At 42.0% G+C, this 21,233-nt stretch overlaps 1 protein-coding gene across 7 annotated transcripts in view; it reads right to left on the minus strand.

Moving 5' to 3' along the window:
- The window catches only part of sox6 (SRY-box transcription factor 6), a 130,679-nt gene that overhangs the window by 90,830 nt on the left and 18,616 nt on the right, over positions 1-21,233 (minus strand). For 5 of the 7 annotated variants that reach the window (XM_076729064.1, XM_076729039.1, XM_076729056.1 and 2 more), the window contains exons 2-3: positions 19,332-19,401; positions 11,224-11,274 (exon numbers count right to left, since the gene is read on the minus strand). In XM_076729064.1, the coding sequence (XP_076585179.1) occupies positions 11,224-11,258 (35 nt within the window). In that variant the 5' untranslated portion in view covers positions 11,259-11,274; positions 19,332-19,401. The remainder of the gene's footprint in view (positions 1-11,223; positions 11,275-19,331; positions 19,402-21,233) is intronic. The other 2 variants (XM_076729072.1, XM_076729048.1) reach the window with 1 other exon arrangement.

Genomic DNA, 21,233 nt, shown 5'->3' on the forward strand with positions numbered 1-21,233 from the left:
CCAAAAAAATTCACCACTGGCCTTTTTTTTTTTTTTTTTTCCTGGACTCGCATCATTCTTTAGCAGAAATTATCCACTAGAAGAGGGGCTCGCTGAATGTTGTGAGTCAAACACTTACAGAAGCACACACACCAGAAAACACTAGTAGTTGCAGGACGACAACTTCAGCTGCCTCCTTCACCAGTCAAACTGTTTCCCTGTCTAGGGGGGGGGGGGGGGATACTGAGACAAGAAAAGCTTCTCGTTGTTATACCCCTTTTTCTCTCTGTTACTTCCTCTTTTTCTCTGGGCCTGCTGGGGAATGAAGTTCCCAAAGAGCCTCCTGTTGCTGCTGCTGCACTTAAGCAAACCTCACAGTGAGTCAAGCCATCAACCAACACAACCCTATTTGCTGAGCAACAGTGGAGCTTTGTGGCTTGCCTCATAGTTGACAGTAAGTTATGAGCCCTTTGTGAGCAGGAGAAGGAAAACAGAGATCGGAATTTGGCAGGAACATAATAATGCAGAATTCTCCTGTTCATGGAACCTGAAATTTTCATGGAAACAATCGAGCATTGTTGAAGGAAAGAAAAGCAACGGTGACAGATGAAATATAGAGTGGGGCCCCCTTTTTGTTAAACAGTAAACAAAGCGCTATTCAGGCCAGGTCCATTCTGTCATTTATAAAGATAACTTCTTCTGTGCTCTGGAGAGTTTGCAGCAAATGGCTGCACTTCAACAAATCGAGTGTAACATCTCTCACAGTTGCCAGAAAAGTGAGCTGAGGAGCTGGCTGGGGGGTGCCAAACAGAAGTGAAGGGATGCATCCCAAGTCACCAAAGAGATGCACAATAAGTCTATAGGGAGCATAGAAGTCTCAAAAGGGAGGGGAACTTAAAAAGAAGAAAGCAAGGCCTGTTAGCAAAAACATTTCAAAAGGACCACAATCTTAGCGTTTTGGCCCAAAACTCACGGACAATGGCTAATTATGAAGGAGAAATTTTGCAGGCTGATGGAAAAGCATGAACATTGGTGACCGTGAATGGTTGGGGGGGCTCAGTTTTTTGCCATCATGAGGTCATCATTGGCAACTTCATTGCCCAGCAGAACTCGGGTTGGTACAACTGCCGTTAGTTTTGACATCTGGAATGTTGGCACACAGCGGCCCACTTTCTCCAGCACTATCCTCGTTCCTCTCTTGTTTTCCTGGTCACCAAATTGGTGAACAAGTAATGTCTACAGAAAAGGAAAACAAATTTCTTCGCTTTCATTCTCATCTCATAAACTGTGTTCTGTAGCTAAGGGGAAAAAAAATTGGAAATTACCTTCGAACTCGGTTGTCATGAAGCTGCTCTATTGTTGTTCAAGGGGCTGAGGGGGAGGGGGACAACAGCTCATTAGCTACAGTTAGACCCAACTCAAATTCTTTAGCTTTTTTTTTTTGTTTCTGCTGTTCTTTTTCTCTTTCTGAATAAATTAATGGTATTCATTGAGAACGCTCACACAAGGGAGGGCACACAAACGTCTCTCCCCTTGTGACAACTGGACTCTTTTCCCTTTTTGTCTTTGGGTCCTTCTATGTTTTTTTTTCTTTTTTTTTTTTTAGGACTGTGAGAAGAAGGGCCGGGATTGAACAGAGGAAGGGAGAGAGTAGCCATGTTTCATGTGACACGTCAATCGGAAAATCAAAACAGGGGTAGTTCATTTGCTCCACCCAGATGAGGCCATCTACCAGAGCCATGATGAATAGGGGTCAGGCAAGCCACACCTCAAAGATTTATGATTAAGGCTTATTATGTTGGGAAACTGACATTGATTGCTGATTTAAACCACTGAAACCAATTAATTTGCCAGTGCTGAATAGAAAGCATGGTCAACAGTGTGTGTCATTCTGACAGGTTGGACAGGAAGAAGCAGGGAAAAAGTGAAGGACTAAATGAATGGTGCCAGCTCTGTTTGGAGGTGGTTAAAAGTTACCAGGAGTGATTGACAGCTGATACAAAAAAAAAAGAGAGAGGCTAGAGAAAAATGAGACCTGGAGAGCAAAACCAGAGACCCCAGCCACTGATCTGAGTAATTGCCTAAAAATTTAGTTCACAGAAGACATGTACAAGCTGCTGTTTTAGCAATGCTAAGACGGTTTCATTCATGGGCTGGCACTGAGCAAACCTGAGTAAATGAATGTGAAACATAGCCCTAATAAAATCAGAGAGCTGACAGACATGGTTGAACAGAAAAATGTGCTGTATTTCCACTCTGGGGAAGCAGGCACTGTAGTGGATTAGACGCTGACTAAAACTCAAAATGCCTCAACAGCCTGCTGCTGTCCATGTGCCTGACCGCTCATACTGTGCTTCAGCTCTTTTTTGCATTTGTCCCGAGCGATGCAGGAAAAAGAAATGAGAGATACACCTACCACAATCTGTTACCCAAGTGATGTTTGCGCTGTGCTCACAACAAATGCCACATTATGCTCCGCTACATGTTATTTTTTCTCTGTGGTCGTCGGGGAAGCTTGTGTTTACTGATACCTTTTCCTCCGTGTTAGTTTCTCCTTTATTCTTTCGCTGGCTCGCTAAGAGGACACATGCATCCTGACAGTGCTTCAAAATGAAATCATTAACTAAATTGCTTTCTTAAAAAGCCACAAGTGTGCGGCTGGATTTGTGTGTGTGTTTGGCTGTGGGCCATGGGCCTCTGGTTCCCAGGCAGCCTCTGCCCCGGCTCTGTTGTGGTTCCCTGCCACCACACTCATTATGCTCAGCCTCAGCACAGCACGGTGCAGGGCTGCGGCTCGCCTCGCCTCACTCACTGGGCTAGTAGGAAATAATCTGGTAATCTCAAACTACTCCTCCATTTCAGCTGGGGCCCCATTCACACAAAGAGACCCTTTGTCCTGAAATTTATGACCACTCTTTGAATCTCAATCAGGGAATCAATCAAAAGATGTTAAACAAATATGGTTTTATATTTGATGTTAAAGGCTTAAGGGAGTTTTCTGTACAGCTGACCTGATTTTATACTCCTCTGCTGTCAAACAACTATTCCTGCAGTGGCTTTTCAATAATGGGGAGAATATCCACATCAGTGTCAAATCTGTGAACTTAGATTTAAAGTAATAGATGTATATGCACACGTGAATGTTATGCAAAAAAAAAAAAAAAAAAATCTGAAAACAACTTACTGGAAGCTTTATCAATCTGCCTGAGATAGATTTCAATAAACAAAGTAAACAGAATGGAAGGTAAATAGGGAGTGAAGGCCAGACAAATATTTGATAAGAGGACTGTAGCTGAGCTGTACGACAGGGTATCTGAGGGTCCCACCTACCCACACACACACACACACAAACACACACACACACACACACACACACACACACACACACACACACACACACACACACACCTAACCCTCAACCCTGACTGTCTGTCTGCTCTCCACTGAGCTGAGGATAGCAGATGTGTCTTTCACAGCCTGCAGAGTGTGTAACCAATCTGCAAACAATAGCTGGAACTTGACAAAGGTCGTTGCACTTGCAACACACTCTTTACAGTAAAGGGCAGTCAAATCCCATTGGCCACTTAGGTAAACCATGCCCTTTAGGTTTTTTTTTACTTTACAGACCACCAAGGCATTTAACATTGAACGCAAGCGCAGTCCATAACTTGTGTATTTTCTGTTAAGAGTATAGACCCGTTAGCCACTAAAGCTATTTGAGCTGCTGTGTAAGCCCCTTTACAAAGTTTAAGTCACCTTTTTTGACCTCCTGTTAAGCTAACAGCTGGTGTAAACATGTTCAATCCTATTAACCTATAATATATGAGTCTGGGTAAAACGCCATGTGCGAGGAGCCAGTGCGAAGTCTTAATTACGACAGACAGGCATGACAGTGAAAAAGATCCAGCATCAGCCATGCTTTCTAGTACCTGCCATTGTGGCCACAGGCTGTGTAGAGTAATCATGTTTCACAACATACCAGATCGTTGCTGCCTTTCTTTTAACACTGTTTAAAGCTGATTTAAGGATTTTCAGTTCAATGGCTATGAATACTTTTAAAGCAGAAATTACAAAAATTTGCTTCTTATGAATAAATTAAATATAGTGAGGAAAATGTATGTCTAGATTAATAACATTGACTCCAGGCTTACCAAGAAGTGGTGTCAGGTAGCAGGTATGATGAACTGGTCTTGTCATTATAGAGAAAAGGCCTGTACTATTTCTTCATCAATTATGCAGGTCACAGTCAAATGTAGTTTACTTTAATGATGATTGTTATCGGTAAATCAAACATTATTATGTGTGCTGTGTATAACAGATACTGAAAGATTTTGAAAAGCAACCAAAAGCGGTTTTACTGATTGTGTTAGCATGTCTGTGTATTGGAGATGGTGTTGTGCAGAGTTCATGCAGTCTATAAACCCTCCTTTCTGGTGTCAGCAGGGCAGCGGTCCAGCATCAGCCTGGCATATCAGCTATAAATGGCAGCTACATCACTACAGCTCAGGCTAAAAATACAAGACCCAGTTTCTTCCGTTTCCCTGTATTCTCAATTGTGTGTGAAACTTTAGCTGAGAAACACTCTAAGACAAGCTTTATGTGGAAAAAAATGAGTATTGGTTTTGGACCTGTTGAAGAGCAAGTAACAAATCCCCAGTATTTTGACAGCAAAATGCAAAATGCAAAAAAAAAATTACAGCATGAGAGACCTTTTTTCTCTTCGCTTGCGAGCCAGGTTTTAAGAAAGCTCTCTAAAAGCTATCAAAAGTTTCAAAATTTCCCACAACCCCCTCCTGTGGGTGTGCCTGTAAAGTGCTTCACTCCCGTCTCTCGAAAAGCTCTAAGGGATTGCATCATGGGACGGGGTGTAAGACGATGGTAGCAACATACTGTAACATGGGGGAAATACCTCATGTTGGTTGATTCATAAACACCTTGTGCACTGGCTGGCTGGCCTCTCAGACGGGTCTGCGCTGTGCTGCTGGAGCTGAGCGGTGCCCAGTGCCAAGTTCCTACACTGGCCTGAATGCTGTGCAGGGGCGCACACACAGAGTCACACAGATCATGGCGTGGCTCTGTTTTTAATTGAGTCTCAGCCTTTGTGGTATCTTATCTCTGACTAATAGCATACATTGGCCCTCTCGCGTTATCAGAGTGGGTCTTTATCAGAGACCCTTGTTTGATACAGTTAGAGTTGATGCATTATGAACTGCACACCAAGAGTCAACAGTGATCTGCATATTCAATAACTTCCATAATTATATGCGCAATTCATCAGATGGGATGTGATTGCAGGGGAAGTGGAATAGAGTGGAATAGAGAGGAGCAGAGAGGTCTGATTCCTGGAGGACTAAAGTCTAATCACAAAACTAACATGATAATTGAAATCTAAATTGAAAGGCTTAGCTCTCAGGGAGAGTATGTCAGACATGGAGTGCAGAGGCGCTAGTGAGAGAGAAAGAGTGGCAGGAAAAATAAGATTTAAACTGTGCATGTAGTACACAAGCCTCTAACAATACACACATGAAAAAATAGGGGTGCTTCACGGCAATATTATAACAAGCTCTGAAAAATGTCTCCGTAATCCAGTTAGGAGGTAAAACTTGCTGGAATTGGAGGAGCTTTGAACAGCCTGCCAGGAAGCTGTGTGGAACATTCAGGAAAAAATACATAAATAGATCTTAAATATTTCAGTTTTTGCACATATCAAAAGTGCTCAGTGACTCATAAAACGAACCACATAGCTGACAGTCCACTGATCACTTATCATTTCACATGTGTTGTCATTATTGTAAAAGGCTGTGGAGTTAACCCTTACTGTGCATGCAGTTACTGTCGTGGTTAGATTCCATTAGTAACTCCTACGAAAAACATAAATGTATATATGCATGTATATTCATACTCTATATGTTTTTCTCCTCAACACACCTATAGCCGAGTCTTGGAGAGTGTAGCCCAATGATCCACACTGTCACCATCATCATCCCTCTTTGCTTTAGACAGTGCTTAGTGGCATTTAAGGTTCCGTTTTCAAGAGGAGACTGAAGTAATTGCTTTGCAGCAGTTGTGTGAAAAAGGACATGTTCTGCACTGCATTGAACAGAATAGTCCTCGGCTTACAGGAGAGTGTCTCAACAAGTTAGCTGTTCATTTATCCTTTCACCCTCCTACATCACAGCAAAATACAGAAATGCAAATACAGGAAAGGTCGTAGTCTGCCTTTGGTTTCGGGGGTATTCTTTCCTTTCATGTTGGAGCATTAGTGTCTTATTTTGCCAAACACATTCTGTGGCGTTACACACAATCATGTAAACAATTTTCTTTTCAGATGCATCTAATCAAAGGAAGTATTGGGAAAGGGCATTGCACTGAAACAAACCTGTCCTCCATTTCACCTCAAAGGCGGAGTCGTCTTCACATTCGCTTCTCAGGTTTTACTCAAAGTGAATGCAATCCGAAGGAAGAACTGCAGAAAAGTCCTCTGTCTCATTCTCCTACCCTCCCCTTTCACTACCGTCCCTCCCCGGCCACAGGATTCATATTCATCCCTCAATAACATTTAATTAGTAATGCCAAATTCATTAACCTGTACTGCTGTTACGCTGGCCTCAGCCATAAATTAGCTTAATGTGAGCAGACGTATTGCAGCTGTAATAAGGGACATAAAACTCAAAGAGAAACACATAGTGTTCCTCCATAGTCATGGATCATTATAACTCAGCAGTGTTTTAGAGCATTCCTTTTCAGAGTAGCAGCTCTTTAGCAGCTCTTAACTACAAGCCCATCAAACATTTTTTTTGTAATGCCAAAGAAATTTGGTTTAATGCTGATTGAAATCTAAAGAACGTTATAGAAATGCATTACTCACAACAACCAGCCTTTCCGTCACCACTTCGCTCCTCAACATTTTCAGCTCTTTAACTAAAATAACATCATGGAGTGTTTAATGGCAATGAGAAATCGAAAAGAAGCTGAAATATGCGGTTACGGTGGTAAGTGCAAGTCAAGAGTGCAATATTAGCGTGTTTTTAAGATTTGTGTAAGAGTCCATGTTGTTTCCAGCTGAGCTGAGATGCCAGGAACCGATGAGGAATTGGCTGTATCAGTAAAAGAGATGCAAGAGACAATTCCAACAGCTTCTGACAGCTCTGTCTAATTGGTCCAACTCTTTGGCATCTTGGTTGTGTTTATTTAATCAGCTGAGGGAATGTGTACATTTTGGCTGTGGGGCACGTTACTAGCAGCCTTTCCTGTCAATCTTGTTTTCTTTAAAGACCTTTCAAATGGACAAACTTGAGGTTTTGTTTCTTGGGCAGACAAACGGTTTCAGGAAACAACCTGCTATTGTAAAAACCTCAGACGACCTTCGCTGTCCTAGGATTACACGTTGACCTTCCTGCTCCTCTATCCCCCAGTGATCTCGCCTAACAACTCGCACCAAAGAGCCCATTAGGCCTGGATCCCACTTTGTTAAAAAGGGTCTTGTCCTTTCAGAACACTCACTTCCTCGCTTTCTGTTTTTTCAAGCATAGGTGGTGGAGGAACACAAGTTCATTGTTCCCTCGCAGATGGAAGTTGGAGTTACCAGGGTAACAGCTCTAATCCTCCTTTTTTTTAACAACTTTTTTCATATTAACAGTCTATCGAGGGCTACCTTTTAAGTCTTAGGCAAGAGCACTCGCTCACTTTTAATCAGCCATGATTCTGTTTGCCAGGAGACAACATGATGAGCTAATCGAAATTCACCAAATAATGACGTACTGCAAGCAGCTACTTTTTTCTGCGGAGGCCTGCTCTAAGAATAATAATAATGAAGCCATTATCGAGGATTGCGCTTTAAAATGCTGCCCTGACACCAAAACAGAGGACATAATTGTTCTGGTGTTTTCCATACAATCAACAACCCATTGTTGATGACTTGAGAACTGAGGGAGCAAAGAATGGGTGCCATAATGATTGGTCTGTGCTGCCCTGAAGATCCTGTACAAAGTGTCCACTGAGGAGGGACCTCGATAGACTACTGATTTACTTGTAAGGGCTCTGGATGAAGACAACTGTCTGGCTTTGTAACAAAAAAGAAAAAAAAATGTCCTTTCTGCTTTTTGTCTGTTTTGCCGCTCAAATAGCCTCCAAGCCGCATTAGGGAAGAACCATTCATATGGTGAAAGGCTGGGAGTCACACAGGCTCATGTGAAAGGGCCACATAGTTTCTGAAGAGAATGGGCATTTATATAACCTCCCTCCAATCAGAAAAACATAACTGATCTCCAGCAGAAGATAATAACAGGTGGGTTTGTTATCTATAGAATGGCTGCAAGGTGTCTGCAAAAGAATAACATATTAACAACGCCTAATACATAAAAAAAAAAATCTATTTAGTTTACGACTCATGTCTGCCAACAGAGCTTTATCTAGCATATCAAGATGACTCTATTAGATAATTGCATACCGTATCTATGCTCCAAAACTAACTACTTTACAAATGCAGTCCAACCATCTGGGAATGAAAATATCCCAGAGAGAAGATTATGATTAATAGAGGCTGAAAATGAAATATTTTGTCAAAAATTCCACATCGAAACTTACTGGGTGAGAGCTCAGCGGGTTTGTACAAACACGGTGCTGCACCTATTGGCTCTGCTCCATTGTAAAGGAGTGAGAGAGACAGAGCTCGAGGGCAGGAAAATGCTAAGTGGGCCCCTTAGCCTAGTCAACCTTCAGTGGGTTTCATTTATCTTCATCTTGTTAGACTAAATTAATTAACAATCTCAATGTTGCACACTTTCTCCTTTCATTACATCAAATAATGGCAGAAATGTAGGGGGAGGTCCTGCCCACTGGGAGTAGACAGAGACTGAAGACATCTCTCTCTCTCTCTCTCTCTCTCTCTCTCTCTCTCTCTCTCTCTCTCTCTCTCTCCATCTCTGTATTCTGTCTCTCTTCCTTCCCCTTTCTCTCTCTCACTCTCATTTTCTCAGTCTCTTTGACTACACAAACAAAAACCTGTTAAACGTCTTCCATAAACATATGAAAAATTGATCTGAAATGGAAAAACATCCTCTTTTCAACAAAGAGAGAAACTGCGAGGCTTACAATAACATGAGTGTGAACAGTTGTCTATTAAAGACACCGTGCGCATTGTAGACTGTAGTTGAGAGAACTTTTGCGTTAGTTTTAGAAATAGTGGGAGACTGGCATTATTTTTATCAGACAGTACAAAGGCTTCAACTTGAAAAGTGTGATGTATTTTTCACCATGGCCTGTATCAGCTGCCATCAGCAGCACTTTTACAGCTATTAAAAAATCACTAAGTACAGTATGACTCAAAACCAAAACTCGTGACTCATTACAATCATGAAAGGCCCTTCCGGTGTGCTACTGAGATATAACATAGAGTCTAAAAAGTCAATAACATCTGCACATTGGAGCAGAAATGTACAAGTATGCTCAGAAAGCCCCCTTTGACCTAATTCAGTTGCTTGGGAAAAGATACTGGGACTCTTCACTGGAGGAATGTCTAACTGCCACATCCATCCACCCCTGTTTCTATCCTTTTCTCCCCTTTCACCCCTACCCCCACCCCACAGCCCACTCCAGGACACAAGTCTTATCCAAGCAAAAGGGCTAACCCTGAAGCAAAGCCTGCCTTTAATCTTGGCCTGATTGTTGAGGCCTCCAATCTCCAGCCAGTGTGCATGATATCTTTCTACTGGCACTTGTCCTTTAATTAAAACAGACATTGACAGAAGGATGTGGATTAGCAGCACAATAATGTGTTTACTCGGAATAATCGCTGTGTTTTCTCACAGGATATTGGACAAAAGGGAATTGTTGAGAAACAGCCAAGGTCAAAGGTCTTTTTTTTCTCTTTTCTTTTGTAGATGTGGGATTGGGTTTCCTGGTGAATATGAGATATGCTTCTGCCAGACTTCTTCACTAGACCGCCCCACTGCAGCATACAGTACATCTTTAGTGCAGTTAGCTATCCACCAAACTGGTTTCGACAGGTGCTGAGAGTTTAACGCTGCTATCCACTTTGTACCATTACTCCAAAAAAACAGAAAGCGGAAATGAGCAGAAGCGGTGTGCGTGCTGTATGCCTGAATAACTCCTGTTAACTCTAGCACATATACCAGACCGAATACAGTGGGGCCACGCCAAACAGTAAATACAAGCAGTATTGATGAATATGTAATTTATGTAAGTTATATGTAAGTAAAAAATGGATCTTTCAAGTCGTTGAATAAAATAAAAAGAAACAGTTTCAGTTAACAGTCAGAGTTATATAAATGTGGATTTTAAAGGCTTGAATTCTGAAGATAAATAAAATACATTTAAATGCATGAGAGATTTTCCTATTGAATTCCTGAAGGACATTTTGACTAGTGAGTAATGGTATCAAATTGTCCTTTCTTTTTAAAATGCCCCCAACAGTTCTGAGAGAGAAAAAATGCTGTTAATTTAATCAAATAAGTGACCTTTTGAAAAAGAAATCAAAGAGGATTCATTAGCTTTAGTAAAGTTTGGCTGACAGCAGCTTTGAAAGGCAGATGCTGCTGCTGTGGCTTCTAATGAGCCAGCCCTAATTAGGGAGCAACACTGCAGCCTAGAGAAGGTGGTTGACTAGGAAAGGAGCCAATGGTAAATACACTCTCTTATTTACTTCCTCTGTGTGTAATGACAGCACAAATTTTTAATTAGAATCACAGGAAGGGTAAAGACAAAAAATGTAAATCTTTATGGTAGGTTGAATACAAACACGGAGCACAACAGGAAACAACAGTGCATCACAGAACAGATATGCCAGCCCACTGCCTCACCCCAACAGCCCTGATTAGTAAGGGAGGGCAAATGGTGAGAGTGGTCAGACCAAAGCATGCAGTGTAAAGACACAGAAAGCCTGATCTGCAGGTCCTTTAAGCCCTGAAAAAGGAGGAAGGGGGGGGGGGGGGGGGGGGGGACAGCTCATCTACATGTCCCTTAGGTTGTTGATGTGTGCTTTCAGTCTGACTGGAGGCTATCAGGGTGAGCATGCCAGTCAGCCACACACTACATGAACACAATCATAACACACAGGTTTGGCAAATATGTTTGACATTGTTCAAATATACAGACACATGTGCACGCACACACAAGACAAAGTCTAAAGCTAACAATGTGTCAGAAAGCTTAACCCCTGTTAGCCCGCTACCACCCCTTGCCCGACCTGTGATCCTAAATGGCAACAACGGAAATGAAACTAACCTCAGTAAAAAGCTGCTACGAAGAAAGCCCTCCATGTCAGCGTGTGGGGTTCTGGCAGGAGAAATCACAGAGAACCATTTTCACTATGAAACGAGTGATAATCAAGAAGAACAAGGAGGAAGGAGGGAAAGAGAGAAAGAGAAAAAGAAAAACACATAGAGCATACATCTTCCTTCTATAATAAGGCATGTCTTTAATTAAAGCAGAAATATGGCTACGAACCCATCCTCTCTTTTTATGAACTGACATCATTAATTATACCTCTTTCCATCGAGGGAGTGGATTTGCATACAACATCGGTTTGCACTGAGAGCCTGATGATATGTTTGCATCAAATAAACTCTGCCTACTGATCTCCATACAGTCTTTTTCCACGGCTGTGTGCAGATATATACATGTACATCCAGCAGTGTAACCACAGATCCCAGAGCAGCCCCGGTCTGTTCAGAGTAGGCAACGGTGGTCCAGCTGCAGTCCATGTGTGGCGAGGGTGCTGTGGCTTCTGGGAGCCCGGCCGCAAGGGACCCAAGCTGGGACTCGCAGCGTCAATGAGGCAAAAGGATGTGGTCATGATGTCACCACTTGTAGGGGTCGTTCAGAAGCCTTACCCACAAAATACTGGAGACACATGGCTAAAAATGACTTACAACAGGTTTCCATTAGCCTGTGTTATTGGTCTGTGTATTATACGCTCTTATTGTGTTAAGATTGGTTGAAAATTGATTAAGACTTCCATGTGCTTCGTTTCTAGTGGTAAAAACAAACAGCGACTGCAAAAAACTGATTTGCGAGCGGGACGTTGGTCACGGCTTCAAACTTAAATGCCTCTCAGATCTCACTAACCTTCTAAAGATACTCGGCTGCTGAAATATGGCATAGGATATCTCACAAAACATATTACAACAAGTCATTTTGCTTCAGCATTTCATCACTCCACCGTCATTTTATTCTGTTTTGTAACTTGAAAATTCAAGAGCTTTTAAGTCTGCAGATCAAAATGCCTGCTGTGAAAATCGCGACTTTTTTTTTAACACCAGCAGAAAGAAAAGTACTCTTTTCCGAACTGTTATGACACTCCCTCATGCACATCACCACGAATAACACAAAACACAACGGCAAATGACATCTCAGCCCTTAAACACCTTAAGTTTTAGTGACATGGGTGTAATTTGGCATTTTCTCCCCTTGCTCTCGCTGCTCATGAGACAAAGCCTCTGAGAGAATGGAAAGAATGAGCTGGGCCCAAGGACACTGTGCCTTTCAGTCTGGCCAGCACTTAGCGAGGCAGTGGATCCACAAGGCCCAGAGGGCTCAGCCGAGACTTTTCTCACAATAAGGTGTCTGGGGAGGCGGGAGTGGCATAGCTAGGGGCGCTGCAGCTCTGCTCTTTTCTCCACTCAGCTGGGCCCAGAGCACATAATACCATCACCACGGCACAGCACACCGAGCCAGTGACAACGTGAGAAAACAACCGTCAAACAGTGCAGAGCAGATCAAGCGTGTCTCCTCACTTCTCTGAGTGCAAAAAGCACACATACTCTGAGGCGGGCGCGCACCAACTAAAACAATTACCAACACAAATCCACTCTGAACTTACAGCACATGCAAGCAAATTCTAGTACACACATTTACATACTGCAGACCTTAGTTTAGAAATAAGGAAGAGGAATAGAAACAGCATCGACTTTGATGCAGAAATTCAACAAATTCACAGATAACCAGTGACAGGATGAGTGCTCTTCTTTATTATATGAATGTGTGTTTATTGTACTGACACCTGAAACCTTCACAGGCTTGAGCAGCAGGAGCGAAAATGAAATAGATTAGGCTATACTCAGTTTCTATCTTTATCTCTGGTCTTATTCCATTACCCTTGTTCTTTCACTCTCTGTGTGCTTGTGTTTCCTCAGCTGTGCTTGCTGTCTGCAGTCCCATTGTGGTCAGAAACAACTGAACTTAGCCTATGGAAGCAAAGGTGCGGTTTGGAGCGCAAATGACCAAACGCAGGAAAAAGTGACTGAGCCACATTGTATTTGCTCCTCTGCGAACACAAAAAAACAAGAATGTCTTTAAATTAAGGCTAGACCACAATTCAAGGGCAGGCTCTTTGGTGAAGGAGAAGGAAGCAGGCAGGATAGACATCACTAAGTTGGCCTGGACCAGTCTGAGCAGCACGGCAGCCCTTTCGAAGAATGAGCCTCTGCCAAAAGCTGCCTCTGCCTAACCAAGTCTCCCACCATCTGCAACAAATGTGCTCTATTAAAGCAGTACCATATGGACAACAAGCTAGCTATTAACACGGCTTCAGCACATCCCCTTAACCTAGCCCAGATTTCAAACTTCCAGTCAAATTGACTGCTGATTTAATGCACCGCCAGCAGCCATGTGGGTCTTGGCACGAGACGGCGCTCTCAGCCTTCAGTCATTAACAGGCTCACGTAGAGCGCGGTGCAAAGTGAGACACAGAAGTTAGCTACGCAGATCCTACCAGTAACTACATCCCAGGTTACTTGGTGTATCCCTTAACCAGACCCATATGAGAAGAAGCAGCAATATCCAGAGATTCTGCGTTGATCCCGGAACTCCAACCTCCTTAAGACAAGTAAACCGAGGCTCAAAACACTCTATTGTGCAGAGTGGAAACAAGCTTATGAAGCAGATCTACCCACAGAGCTGCTGCAGTGGCAGCCTAAGTGGTGGCTTATGTCTCAGTTCTTCCACAGTGATGGAGAGTGCATTTGCTCCCTCTGCATGGATCCAAAATGGCAGTGATTAACCCTGCAGGGTGTGGAGGGGGGGGCACTTTAATCCCTGTGGGCCGGGCGGCCATGTTGACGCCTCTCCCCTCTCTGAGTCATTGGGGGACCCACCCACCGTTCACAAAGCCGTGCTCTCTTCTCCTCGACCATGACGCCACAGCTATGAGGCCTCTGTTCTACGACCCAGAGACAACACACACACACAAACACACACCAAATCAATTACAGTCCTATGGTTTGAACCAGACTCCAAAGTTCAGTAAATTCTGTTTGTTTATTTTTTCTCCTCCTGTCTCAGCCGCTTCAGATACCGTACGTAATTAGCGTGGAAACATTTCTTCTCTCAGAAACTTGAATGTATGCAGAGCTGCGGACGTACGGAGACAGTTTTACAAAAATCAGAATACAGTTTGTTTTTATTTGACTTTTTGATTTGAGCCTTGTTAATTATTAACTAATTTTCTTCTCCATGACAATGACTGTCTGTATAGACCAGAACAAGGCAGTGAAGGGTTGTTGTTTTTTTTCAATAAACTATTTCAGACTGAACATGAACAGCAAACTCAGCTTTAAATCATATTATTATTACTGGAGCTCTGCGACATTTATTTCTTTTATGTTTTTAACCTTTGAATGTGACACATACAATCATTGCTCCACAACATCTCTGCCAGTCGCGTTCCTATGCAAACTGAAGTGATAAGCTAAAGACTGCCTGATGACAGTCTAATTAAATAACCCGTTCAGTGCTCTCAGTGGAGCTGCGGGATGTGTGAAAAGGTACTGTTGGTTCGAGAGGAGGGAGATCCAAAGAGGGGGAAAAAGCTGTCCAAGCAATCCCAACATCCCAGCAGACAGTTTTACGCCAGCTCAACACCCAGTCACATGAAATATGGTAATACCTGCTCCAGCACGTGTCTGCACACACACTGACATATATGCATTTACGCCTACTGTATAGTACACACACATGCACACACACAGACACACCTAATGTTACCTTTACTAATGGCAGTAGTGTCCCATTGACCCCCTCCCCCACTGCATATACGCTTGCACAGACACACACACACACACACACCTCAGTCAGAGCTGCCAGATGAGTAGTGAATTAATTTGTGTGAGCCACTCCAACATTAAGAAGGTGTGTTGAAAGGTGTCTGCTCATGTTTCAAATTAAACGCGCTGCTGGTCAGCATTAGCACCTCGCCACCCGTCGGCAACTGACACTTAGGGGGCTGGGGGGATGGGAGGAAGGAGGGGAGCCCATCCGCCGTTCACACTGGAATAATTAGAACATGTCAGGAAGAATTAATTTCCTCATTTTTCAAAAGGATACACAGAAATTACCATGTTATTATATGACAGGGTCCCTGGGAGGATTGGATTAAATTTGATTTCTTGCGCAGCCCACACAACAAATTAAAGTCATAAATAAGATGGAAAGAAGCGGGGCACAGAGCATATGTTTATGGCAATGAGTGAAGCCAAGGGACCAGAAACAACTATCTTCATTTCATTTTATTTAAATCAGGCCGACACCGTGTGTCTGAATGACAGCGGTTGCTAATGGGTCGAGATTAGAGGCTCCTTGATATTAACACAGAGATCAAACAAGTTCAGCTAAAAAGTGGTGGTGAGTACAGTGTGCGTGCTGCTCGATGTGCCTGTTCTGCACAGAATGGCCAGCTATTGCTTGATCTTGGTCTGAAGCACGACAAAACACCGAGCTTGAATACTCAGCTTTTCTTATAAATCTCACACAGAGACAACATTTCACCCTGCCCGAATCAGCCAAACCCCATTCTTCCTCGTGTTAATGCCTGAAAGTGTCACACTGACGGACAAAAGACAGAGGCTGGAAACAATGGCATTTTTAATCTGACTCGATGAAAATGAGTATCTTTGTACCTGTATTAAAAACACAGCCTGTCCTTCATGTTGTATGCTTTCCCAGAGAGGATAAAAGTGCCACTAAAGAAAAAACAAAGCGGAATAAAGGACAATCAAATTAAATGGTCTATTTAGGATGAGATATGTTCTAATTTAAAGAGCATACTCAGCTGACCCAGTCTAACAACCCAACGCTGGACACCATCTCTCTTCTTGGGGTTCAGATTAGACTTGTTAGCTTAGTGTTACAGTTTTATACTGGCTTGCCTGGGAAGAGTTTTTCAACTGTTTGAAAACGGGCTGTCATTAGAGTGGAGCACTCCCCTGGGCACCACAAACTTTAAATAATTTGCGAATCAATTAACTGGCTACTCTCAACGCAACAGGGATTTCACACTCCAGGGTCGTGGTGCATTATCAGTTGGAGACGATTCATGGCGTTTTGGGAGAAAAGTTCATGGTTGAAATCATTAATTCATTTTACCGGACTTTTAGTTATGCATTACTTTCCACAGCTGGGGTAGCAAGAAGATTAATGGCATGTTCTTTGGTCCTGCCGTGTACAGCTACTAGGTGAAACTCTGTCCTACAGTACAAGGGAACATACCTTGAGAAGCAGGACAGCAGCCAAGTCCATATTAGGTTTTTTATTCTTCTGAGAATGAAATAAAGTCCATCAAACCTTCAAATAATAATAATAATAATAAACTCAGAGGTTAGGTCCTCTTCATGTGATTAAATATGGACCATACTTCATCACCGACTGTGAAGAGAGCCCAGACAACACCCCACCTAATCAATTTGCCAACATGCATATTTTAGCTTGAGCACTTCAAAAGGAGGTCATTCATGAGTAATACAGACAGCGAGCTATTAATTGAATGCAGAGTTTAGGCAGATGCGTAAAGTTCAGGAGGGTTTTTTCACATTGTTGACAGGTAATGACATGTGCAACAATTAGTTTTCCAAATTCGCCCTGGGATCCTCTGATGTAATTGAGGCTGATGAAAATAAAATCTTTGTTAGGCACTCTTTGTCAAGCAGCCTCTGTTCAGCAACATGTTGACCATAATCACTGCAGGGTCAGTGGACTGAAGAGGCCCATTTGATAAATAATAGATGAAGAATAAGCTTTCAAAGGTTATTCATTTTCATTTTATGATGAAGTGCTGTTTATTTAATTTCTGACAAAATGGCTCCGCCGCATCCTCCTCGAGAGTGGTGCCATCGACAGTGGGACGAGAGCGCTGAGACAGCGTGGCTGTTGCTTATTAGATAAATAGCGCACACTAAGAAAGGGTGTGTATGGCCTGTTGTGATGGTCCAACATATTCTCAGGTGTCTCCAGATGAGATTGTAATTAAACGTGTTCTGTAAGCGCTACAGACACAAACTAAATTACTTCCTGTCATGTTTTGAAATTCATTAACCATGTGGGTCAAAGGAGCTATAGATTTCGTATTGTATGAGGATCCGAATTAACGTCTCCGAAGAGTGCGATGGAAGGTTGGTGCAGTACAGCTTCATGCTGTATTTTCTTTTATAATAACTACGGACAGGTGCTGCGAAGCGTTACAGTGACTTAACAACATAACCACTTCAGCATTGAGACTTTTTTTTTTTTTTTTTTTTGGTCATACTTCAGGGGTCAGTTTATTAGCTGAGGAGGAGCATTTTTTGCTGTTCAGCAGGGGGCAGTAGACACAGCTTCAGACTGCTAATACTGTTAAGTATTTGCAATTGTTTATTATTTTCAAACAAGCATATGAGGCTTATCAATTAGCAGCTGGTGATGTCTCTTTGTTTCTTGCTATGTGAAGATATTTTTCAATGCTGTAGATAGGTTAGGATAGGATAGGTAAAGACTGAAAAGTAGACGCAGTTTCTCCCTGATTTGCAGTAAACCGTGCTAACTCTGACGGCAGATGAAGAAGTCCCTCTTAAACACGGAGCTTCTGCTGATAACTGGGATCTTTTGCATTTTTTATTTAACGGATTCACCCCAGGATTCAGTTTGCTAATATTAGCGTTAATCACTGATGTATTATTCTTGACATTGCATTCAGTTGCGTACGTTTCCTCAACAAAAAACTGGCATTTGCTCAACGTGGTACATCTGTAATTCAGCTAAGAAGTGCTTTATGTCTGTTTTTATTACGCCTCTGTCAACAGTGTGTGTGTCTTTTATTGGTGTGTATGCGCTTTTAATAACTTTGATTAATTAGATTCTCTATTTATGTTCATCAGTCAGGTCACATTCTGCATGACTGACTGTCATAGTGAGGTTTTACAAGTTTAAGCCATTCACAACAAACTCAACACAACTAACATGCAGCAGAGAGAGCTGCACACACGGGCATGTTCGTCTGAGCAGAAGACGGTGTGTGACATGAAATGGCGTGATTAAACAATGGTAAATGGCCATGAACTTTGAATTCAGAGAGACATTTCTCAGCTGTTATTGAAGAGCTTCTCAAGCACATTTATATGACTCCAATGATATCACCTGACATTTGGAAGAAAAGAATAATATCAACTAAGATCCTCACCTTTATTTGCTTAATATCTAAGATTCATTTTTATTAGAAAACCTGCACAACCAGCAGCTGAGCAAAGATTGTTCAAGTAATATTTGTATTGATGCAGAGAGGACTGCAGCATTCTCTGTTTTTTTAAAGCAAAATGCTGCATTTCATACTCTCTTCCTGCTTTGAAAATTTTCACCTTTAAATTGACATATTTTGGCATATAACCAGACTGACTCTGACCTGGTTTAAACAAAGGTCTGATATTGCTCTGGTAGAAAAGGATGAATATATGTTCCCATATTACAGTGCAGTTGTTATATAAGTATTATGGCATAATCTCATATTCTGTTCACACCTCAGAGATACTTGGACATATTTGTGTTTCATAGTGATACCAAATAAAGTTTCAGTCTACGCCAAACAGTTTTAATTTGATTGATTTAGAGGCTTATTGTAATTACTGGCATTCAAGGTTTCACATTTTTGACCAGTTTCACCTGTAAAAGACTTTTCTCCAAAGGTTGATGCATATTTTTCAGTTTTTTCTTCATTTTCTCCTCTTGGGCTTTAATCATTAAACTACTTACAATTTATGAATACTAGAAAGCATGATTTGACCTTAGAATTGCAACTCCCACACAAGAAACAGTATTATAGCACACAAGGAGCAGCAGACAGTGAAAAAGGAGAAAAGGAAAAAAGACACAATATTGAAGCAAAACAAAATGAAAAAGAAGTTGGAGGATTCAACGTTTAAAGGTCTGTCAGTGACTTTATGGTGATATAAGCGTCTAATTGTGCATACATTGTGTGCCTATCCAATTGTCCACCTCATTTGACGCAGGTGTTCAGTGTGGGTGAAAGACAGCAGGGGTGCATGAGACATGTGGCAAGACAGAAAAAGCTAAAGAGGCAAATTGATACTTACAAAAACTGAAAGACTCAATCCCCAGCTTCCAGCGATCACTGGTCGGTTGATTTTGAATTCATGTAAAAACCTGAAATGTAAGCAAAAAGAAGACAGGAAATAGGGCTATTTTAAGTGTATCCTTGTATGCAACATCATGTTATTAATAACTACTGTATAACTCTCTTGCGTTTGATTAAAATTCTGCAAAATATAAATTCAAATGAGCTTTAGTCTCTTTTATTTGAGTAAAGAAATAACAGTGAATTTGGAACGTGGTTAAAATCAACAAGGTCTTAGATAACTGTGTTTACCTACGTCAGAACAAACAGAGACAGAGCTAGAGGAAGAGACACAGGACCATAGTGACTGTTGGCTGAGGGTCAGAGTCTCCACAGCTGAGCTACTGTAAGACAGCTTTGTTTGCGTCTGACCCCCTGTCCTCACAGCTGTCTGTCAATGGCAATCCATCCTCGACAATGTTTGAAATCTACTTCTCGGCTACCTCATTAATCTGTCCTCCAGTCGATGGGTTCTGCTAACAAACAGCTTTCCTATAAAGAGGTTGTTTTATTTAATTTTGCTTTCTTTCTTCAAGCGCTGCCTTGCTAATGATTTATTTAGGAGCCATGCTCTGCTAGTTTCAGCATGTCTAGTTGAAGTACTGCAACTTTAAGAGCTTTGTTAGAGGAAAATACCCAGGAAACTCCAACACAGTGCTGCTTGCATACAGCTTTGTGTATCAATGAAGCCAAATTTCACCAAAACTTAAGAGGTAATGACAACAGAGAGGAATGATTGCACTGATGAGACTGTCTAGCTTGAGGGATGAAAATGCTGTAAGCTCATTCATGTTCATTTTCTCACATTATCTTGTGTTTCACAATAAGCCAAGATCTCATTACCAGCTGATTTATACAATTAGTCCGCCTCAGCACTGCCAATTAAACAAGGCCAAGGGTTTTTTAAGGTCACGCTTAACTGATCCGTCACTAATTTGCACTTCAGCACCTCAGTCTCCCATCACGGGGGCCAGTAAGCCACCAACAATAAAGACCAGATAAATGCACCGACTAGCACTACATTGTTGCCGGCACTGAGCATGGACCGTGCTATGTGGGAGGCAGGAGGGTTAACAGGATGAGCCAGAGAAAGGCAAGAGTTGCAGACAGGCCTGAATGTGGTAGCCTTGAGGCTAGAGGTGACAAAGCGGGAGAGGGGACCCAGGTGACCCCAGCTGAATGGAAAGCTGTTACATGAATAGCACCTCTGAGTTTAAGGTCTACTCCTGCCTCTCAAATAACTCTAAACACACATTATTTCACTGTTCTGAACATGCTCGAGCCGCAACCACCCACTCCTGTATTCACACACACACACACACACACACACACACACGATTACTTATATTAGTACCTATTCAGTCATCACAACAATGCCTGCCTGCTGGATAAAGCACATATTACATGGATGGTAATTCAATAAACCAGCCTCTGTCAAACATCTGACTATAGGCTTAATGCCTGTTGTGCCTCAATAAATGAGAGCTCTTATAATTACAGAGTCGACATTAACAAACCTTTGAATTCATAATCTGATGTTAATTGAGAACAATGAGGTAAATAATAAATGGGGAAACGTATTCCTTATTCATCGCTTATTTAAGTTAATTATTTGTCTGAGGGAAAAAAAAAACAAAAGAATTTATAATTGCAAATAATGAGCGACCCAAATGATATTATAATGAAGCCAGTGTAGAAATCCCTGTGGTGTAATATGACTCAGTGTCAACCGGCCTATTGTAGCTGCATGTAGCAGCTTTTTTCCTGCTGTGAATTAGACCTACAGGCAGGAAACATAAAACAGGCACTCCCCATTCCTAATTAGAGGATCAGGGACTTATTAAACCCAATTCCATTCGAC

The sequence above is a fragment of the Chaetodon auriga genome, chromosome 1, assembly GCF_051107435.1.
Source record: "Chaetodon auriga isolate fChaAug3 chromosome 1, fChaAug3.hap1, whole genome shotgun sequence".
Lineage (NCBI taxonomy): Eukaryota > Metazoa > Chordata > Actinopteri > Chaetodontiformes > Chaetodontidae > Chaetodon > Chaetodon auriga.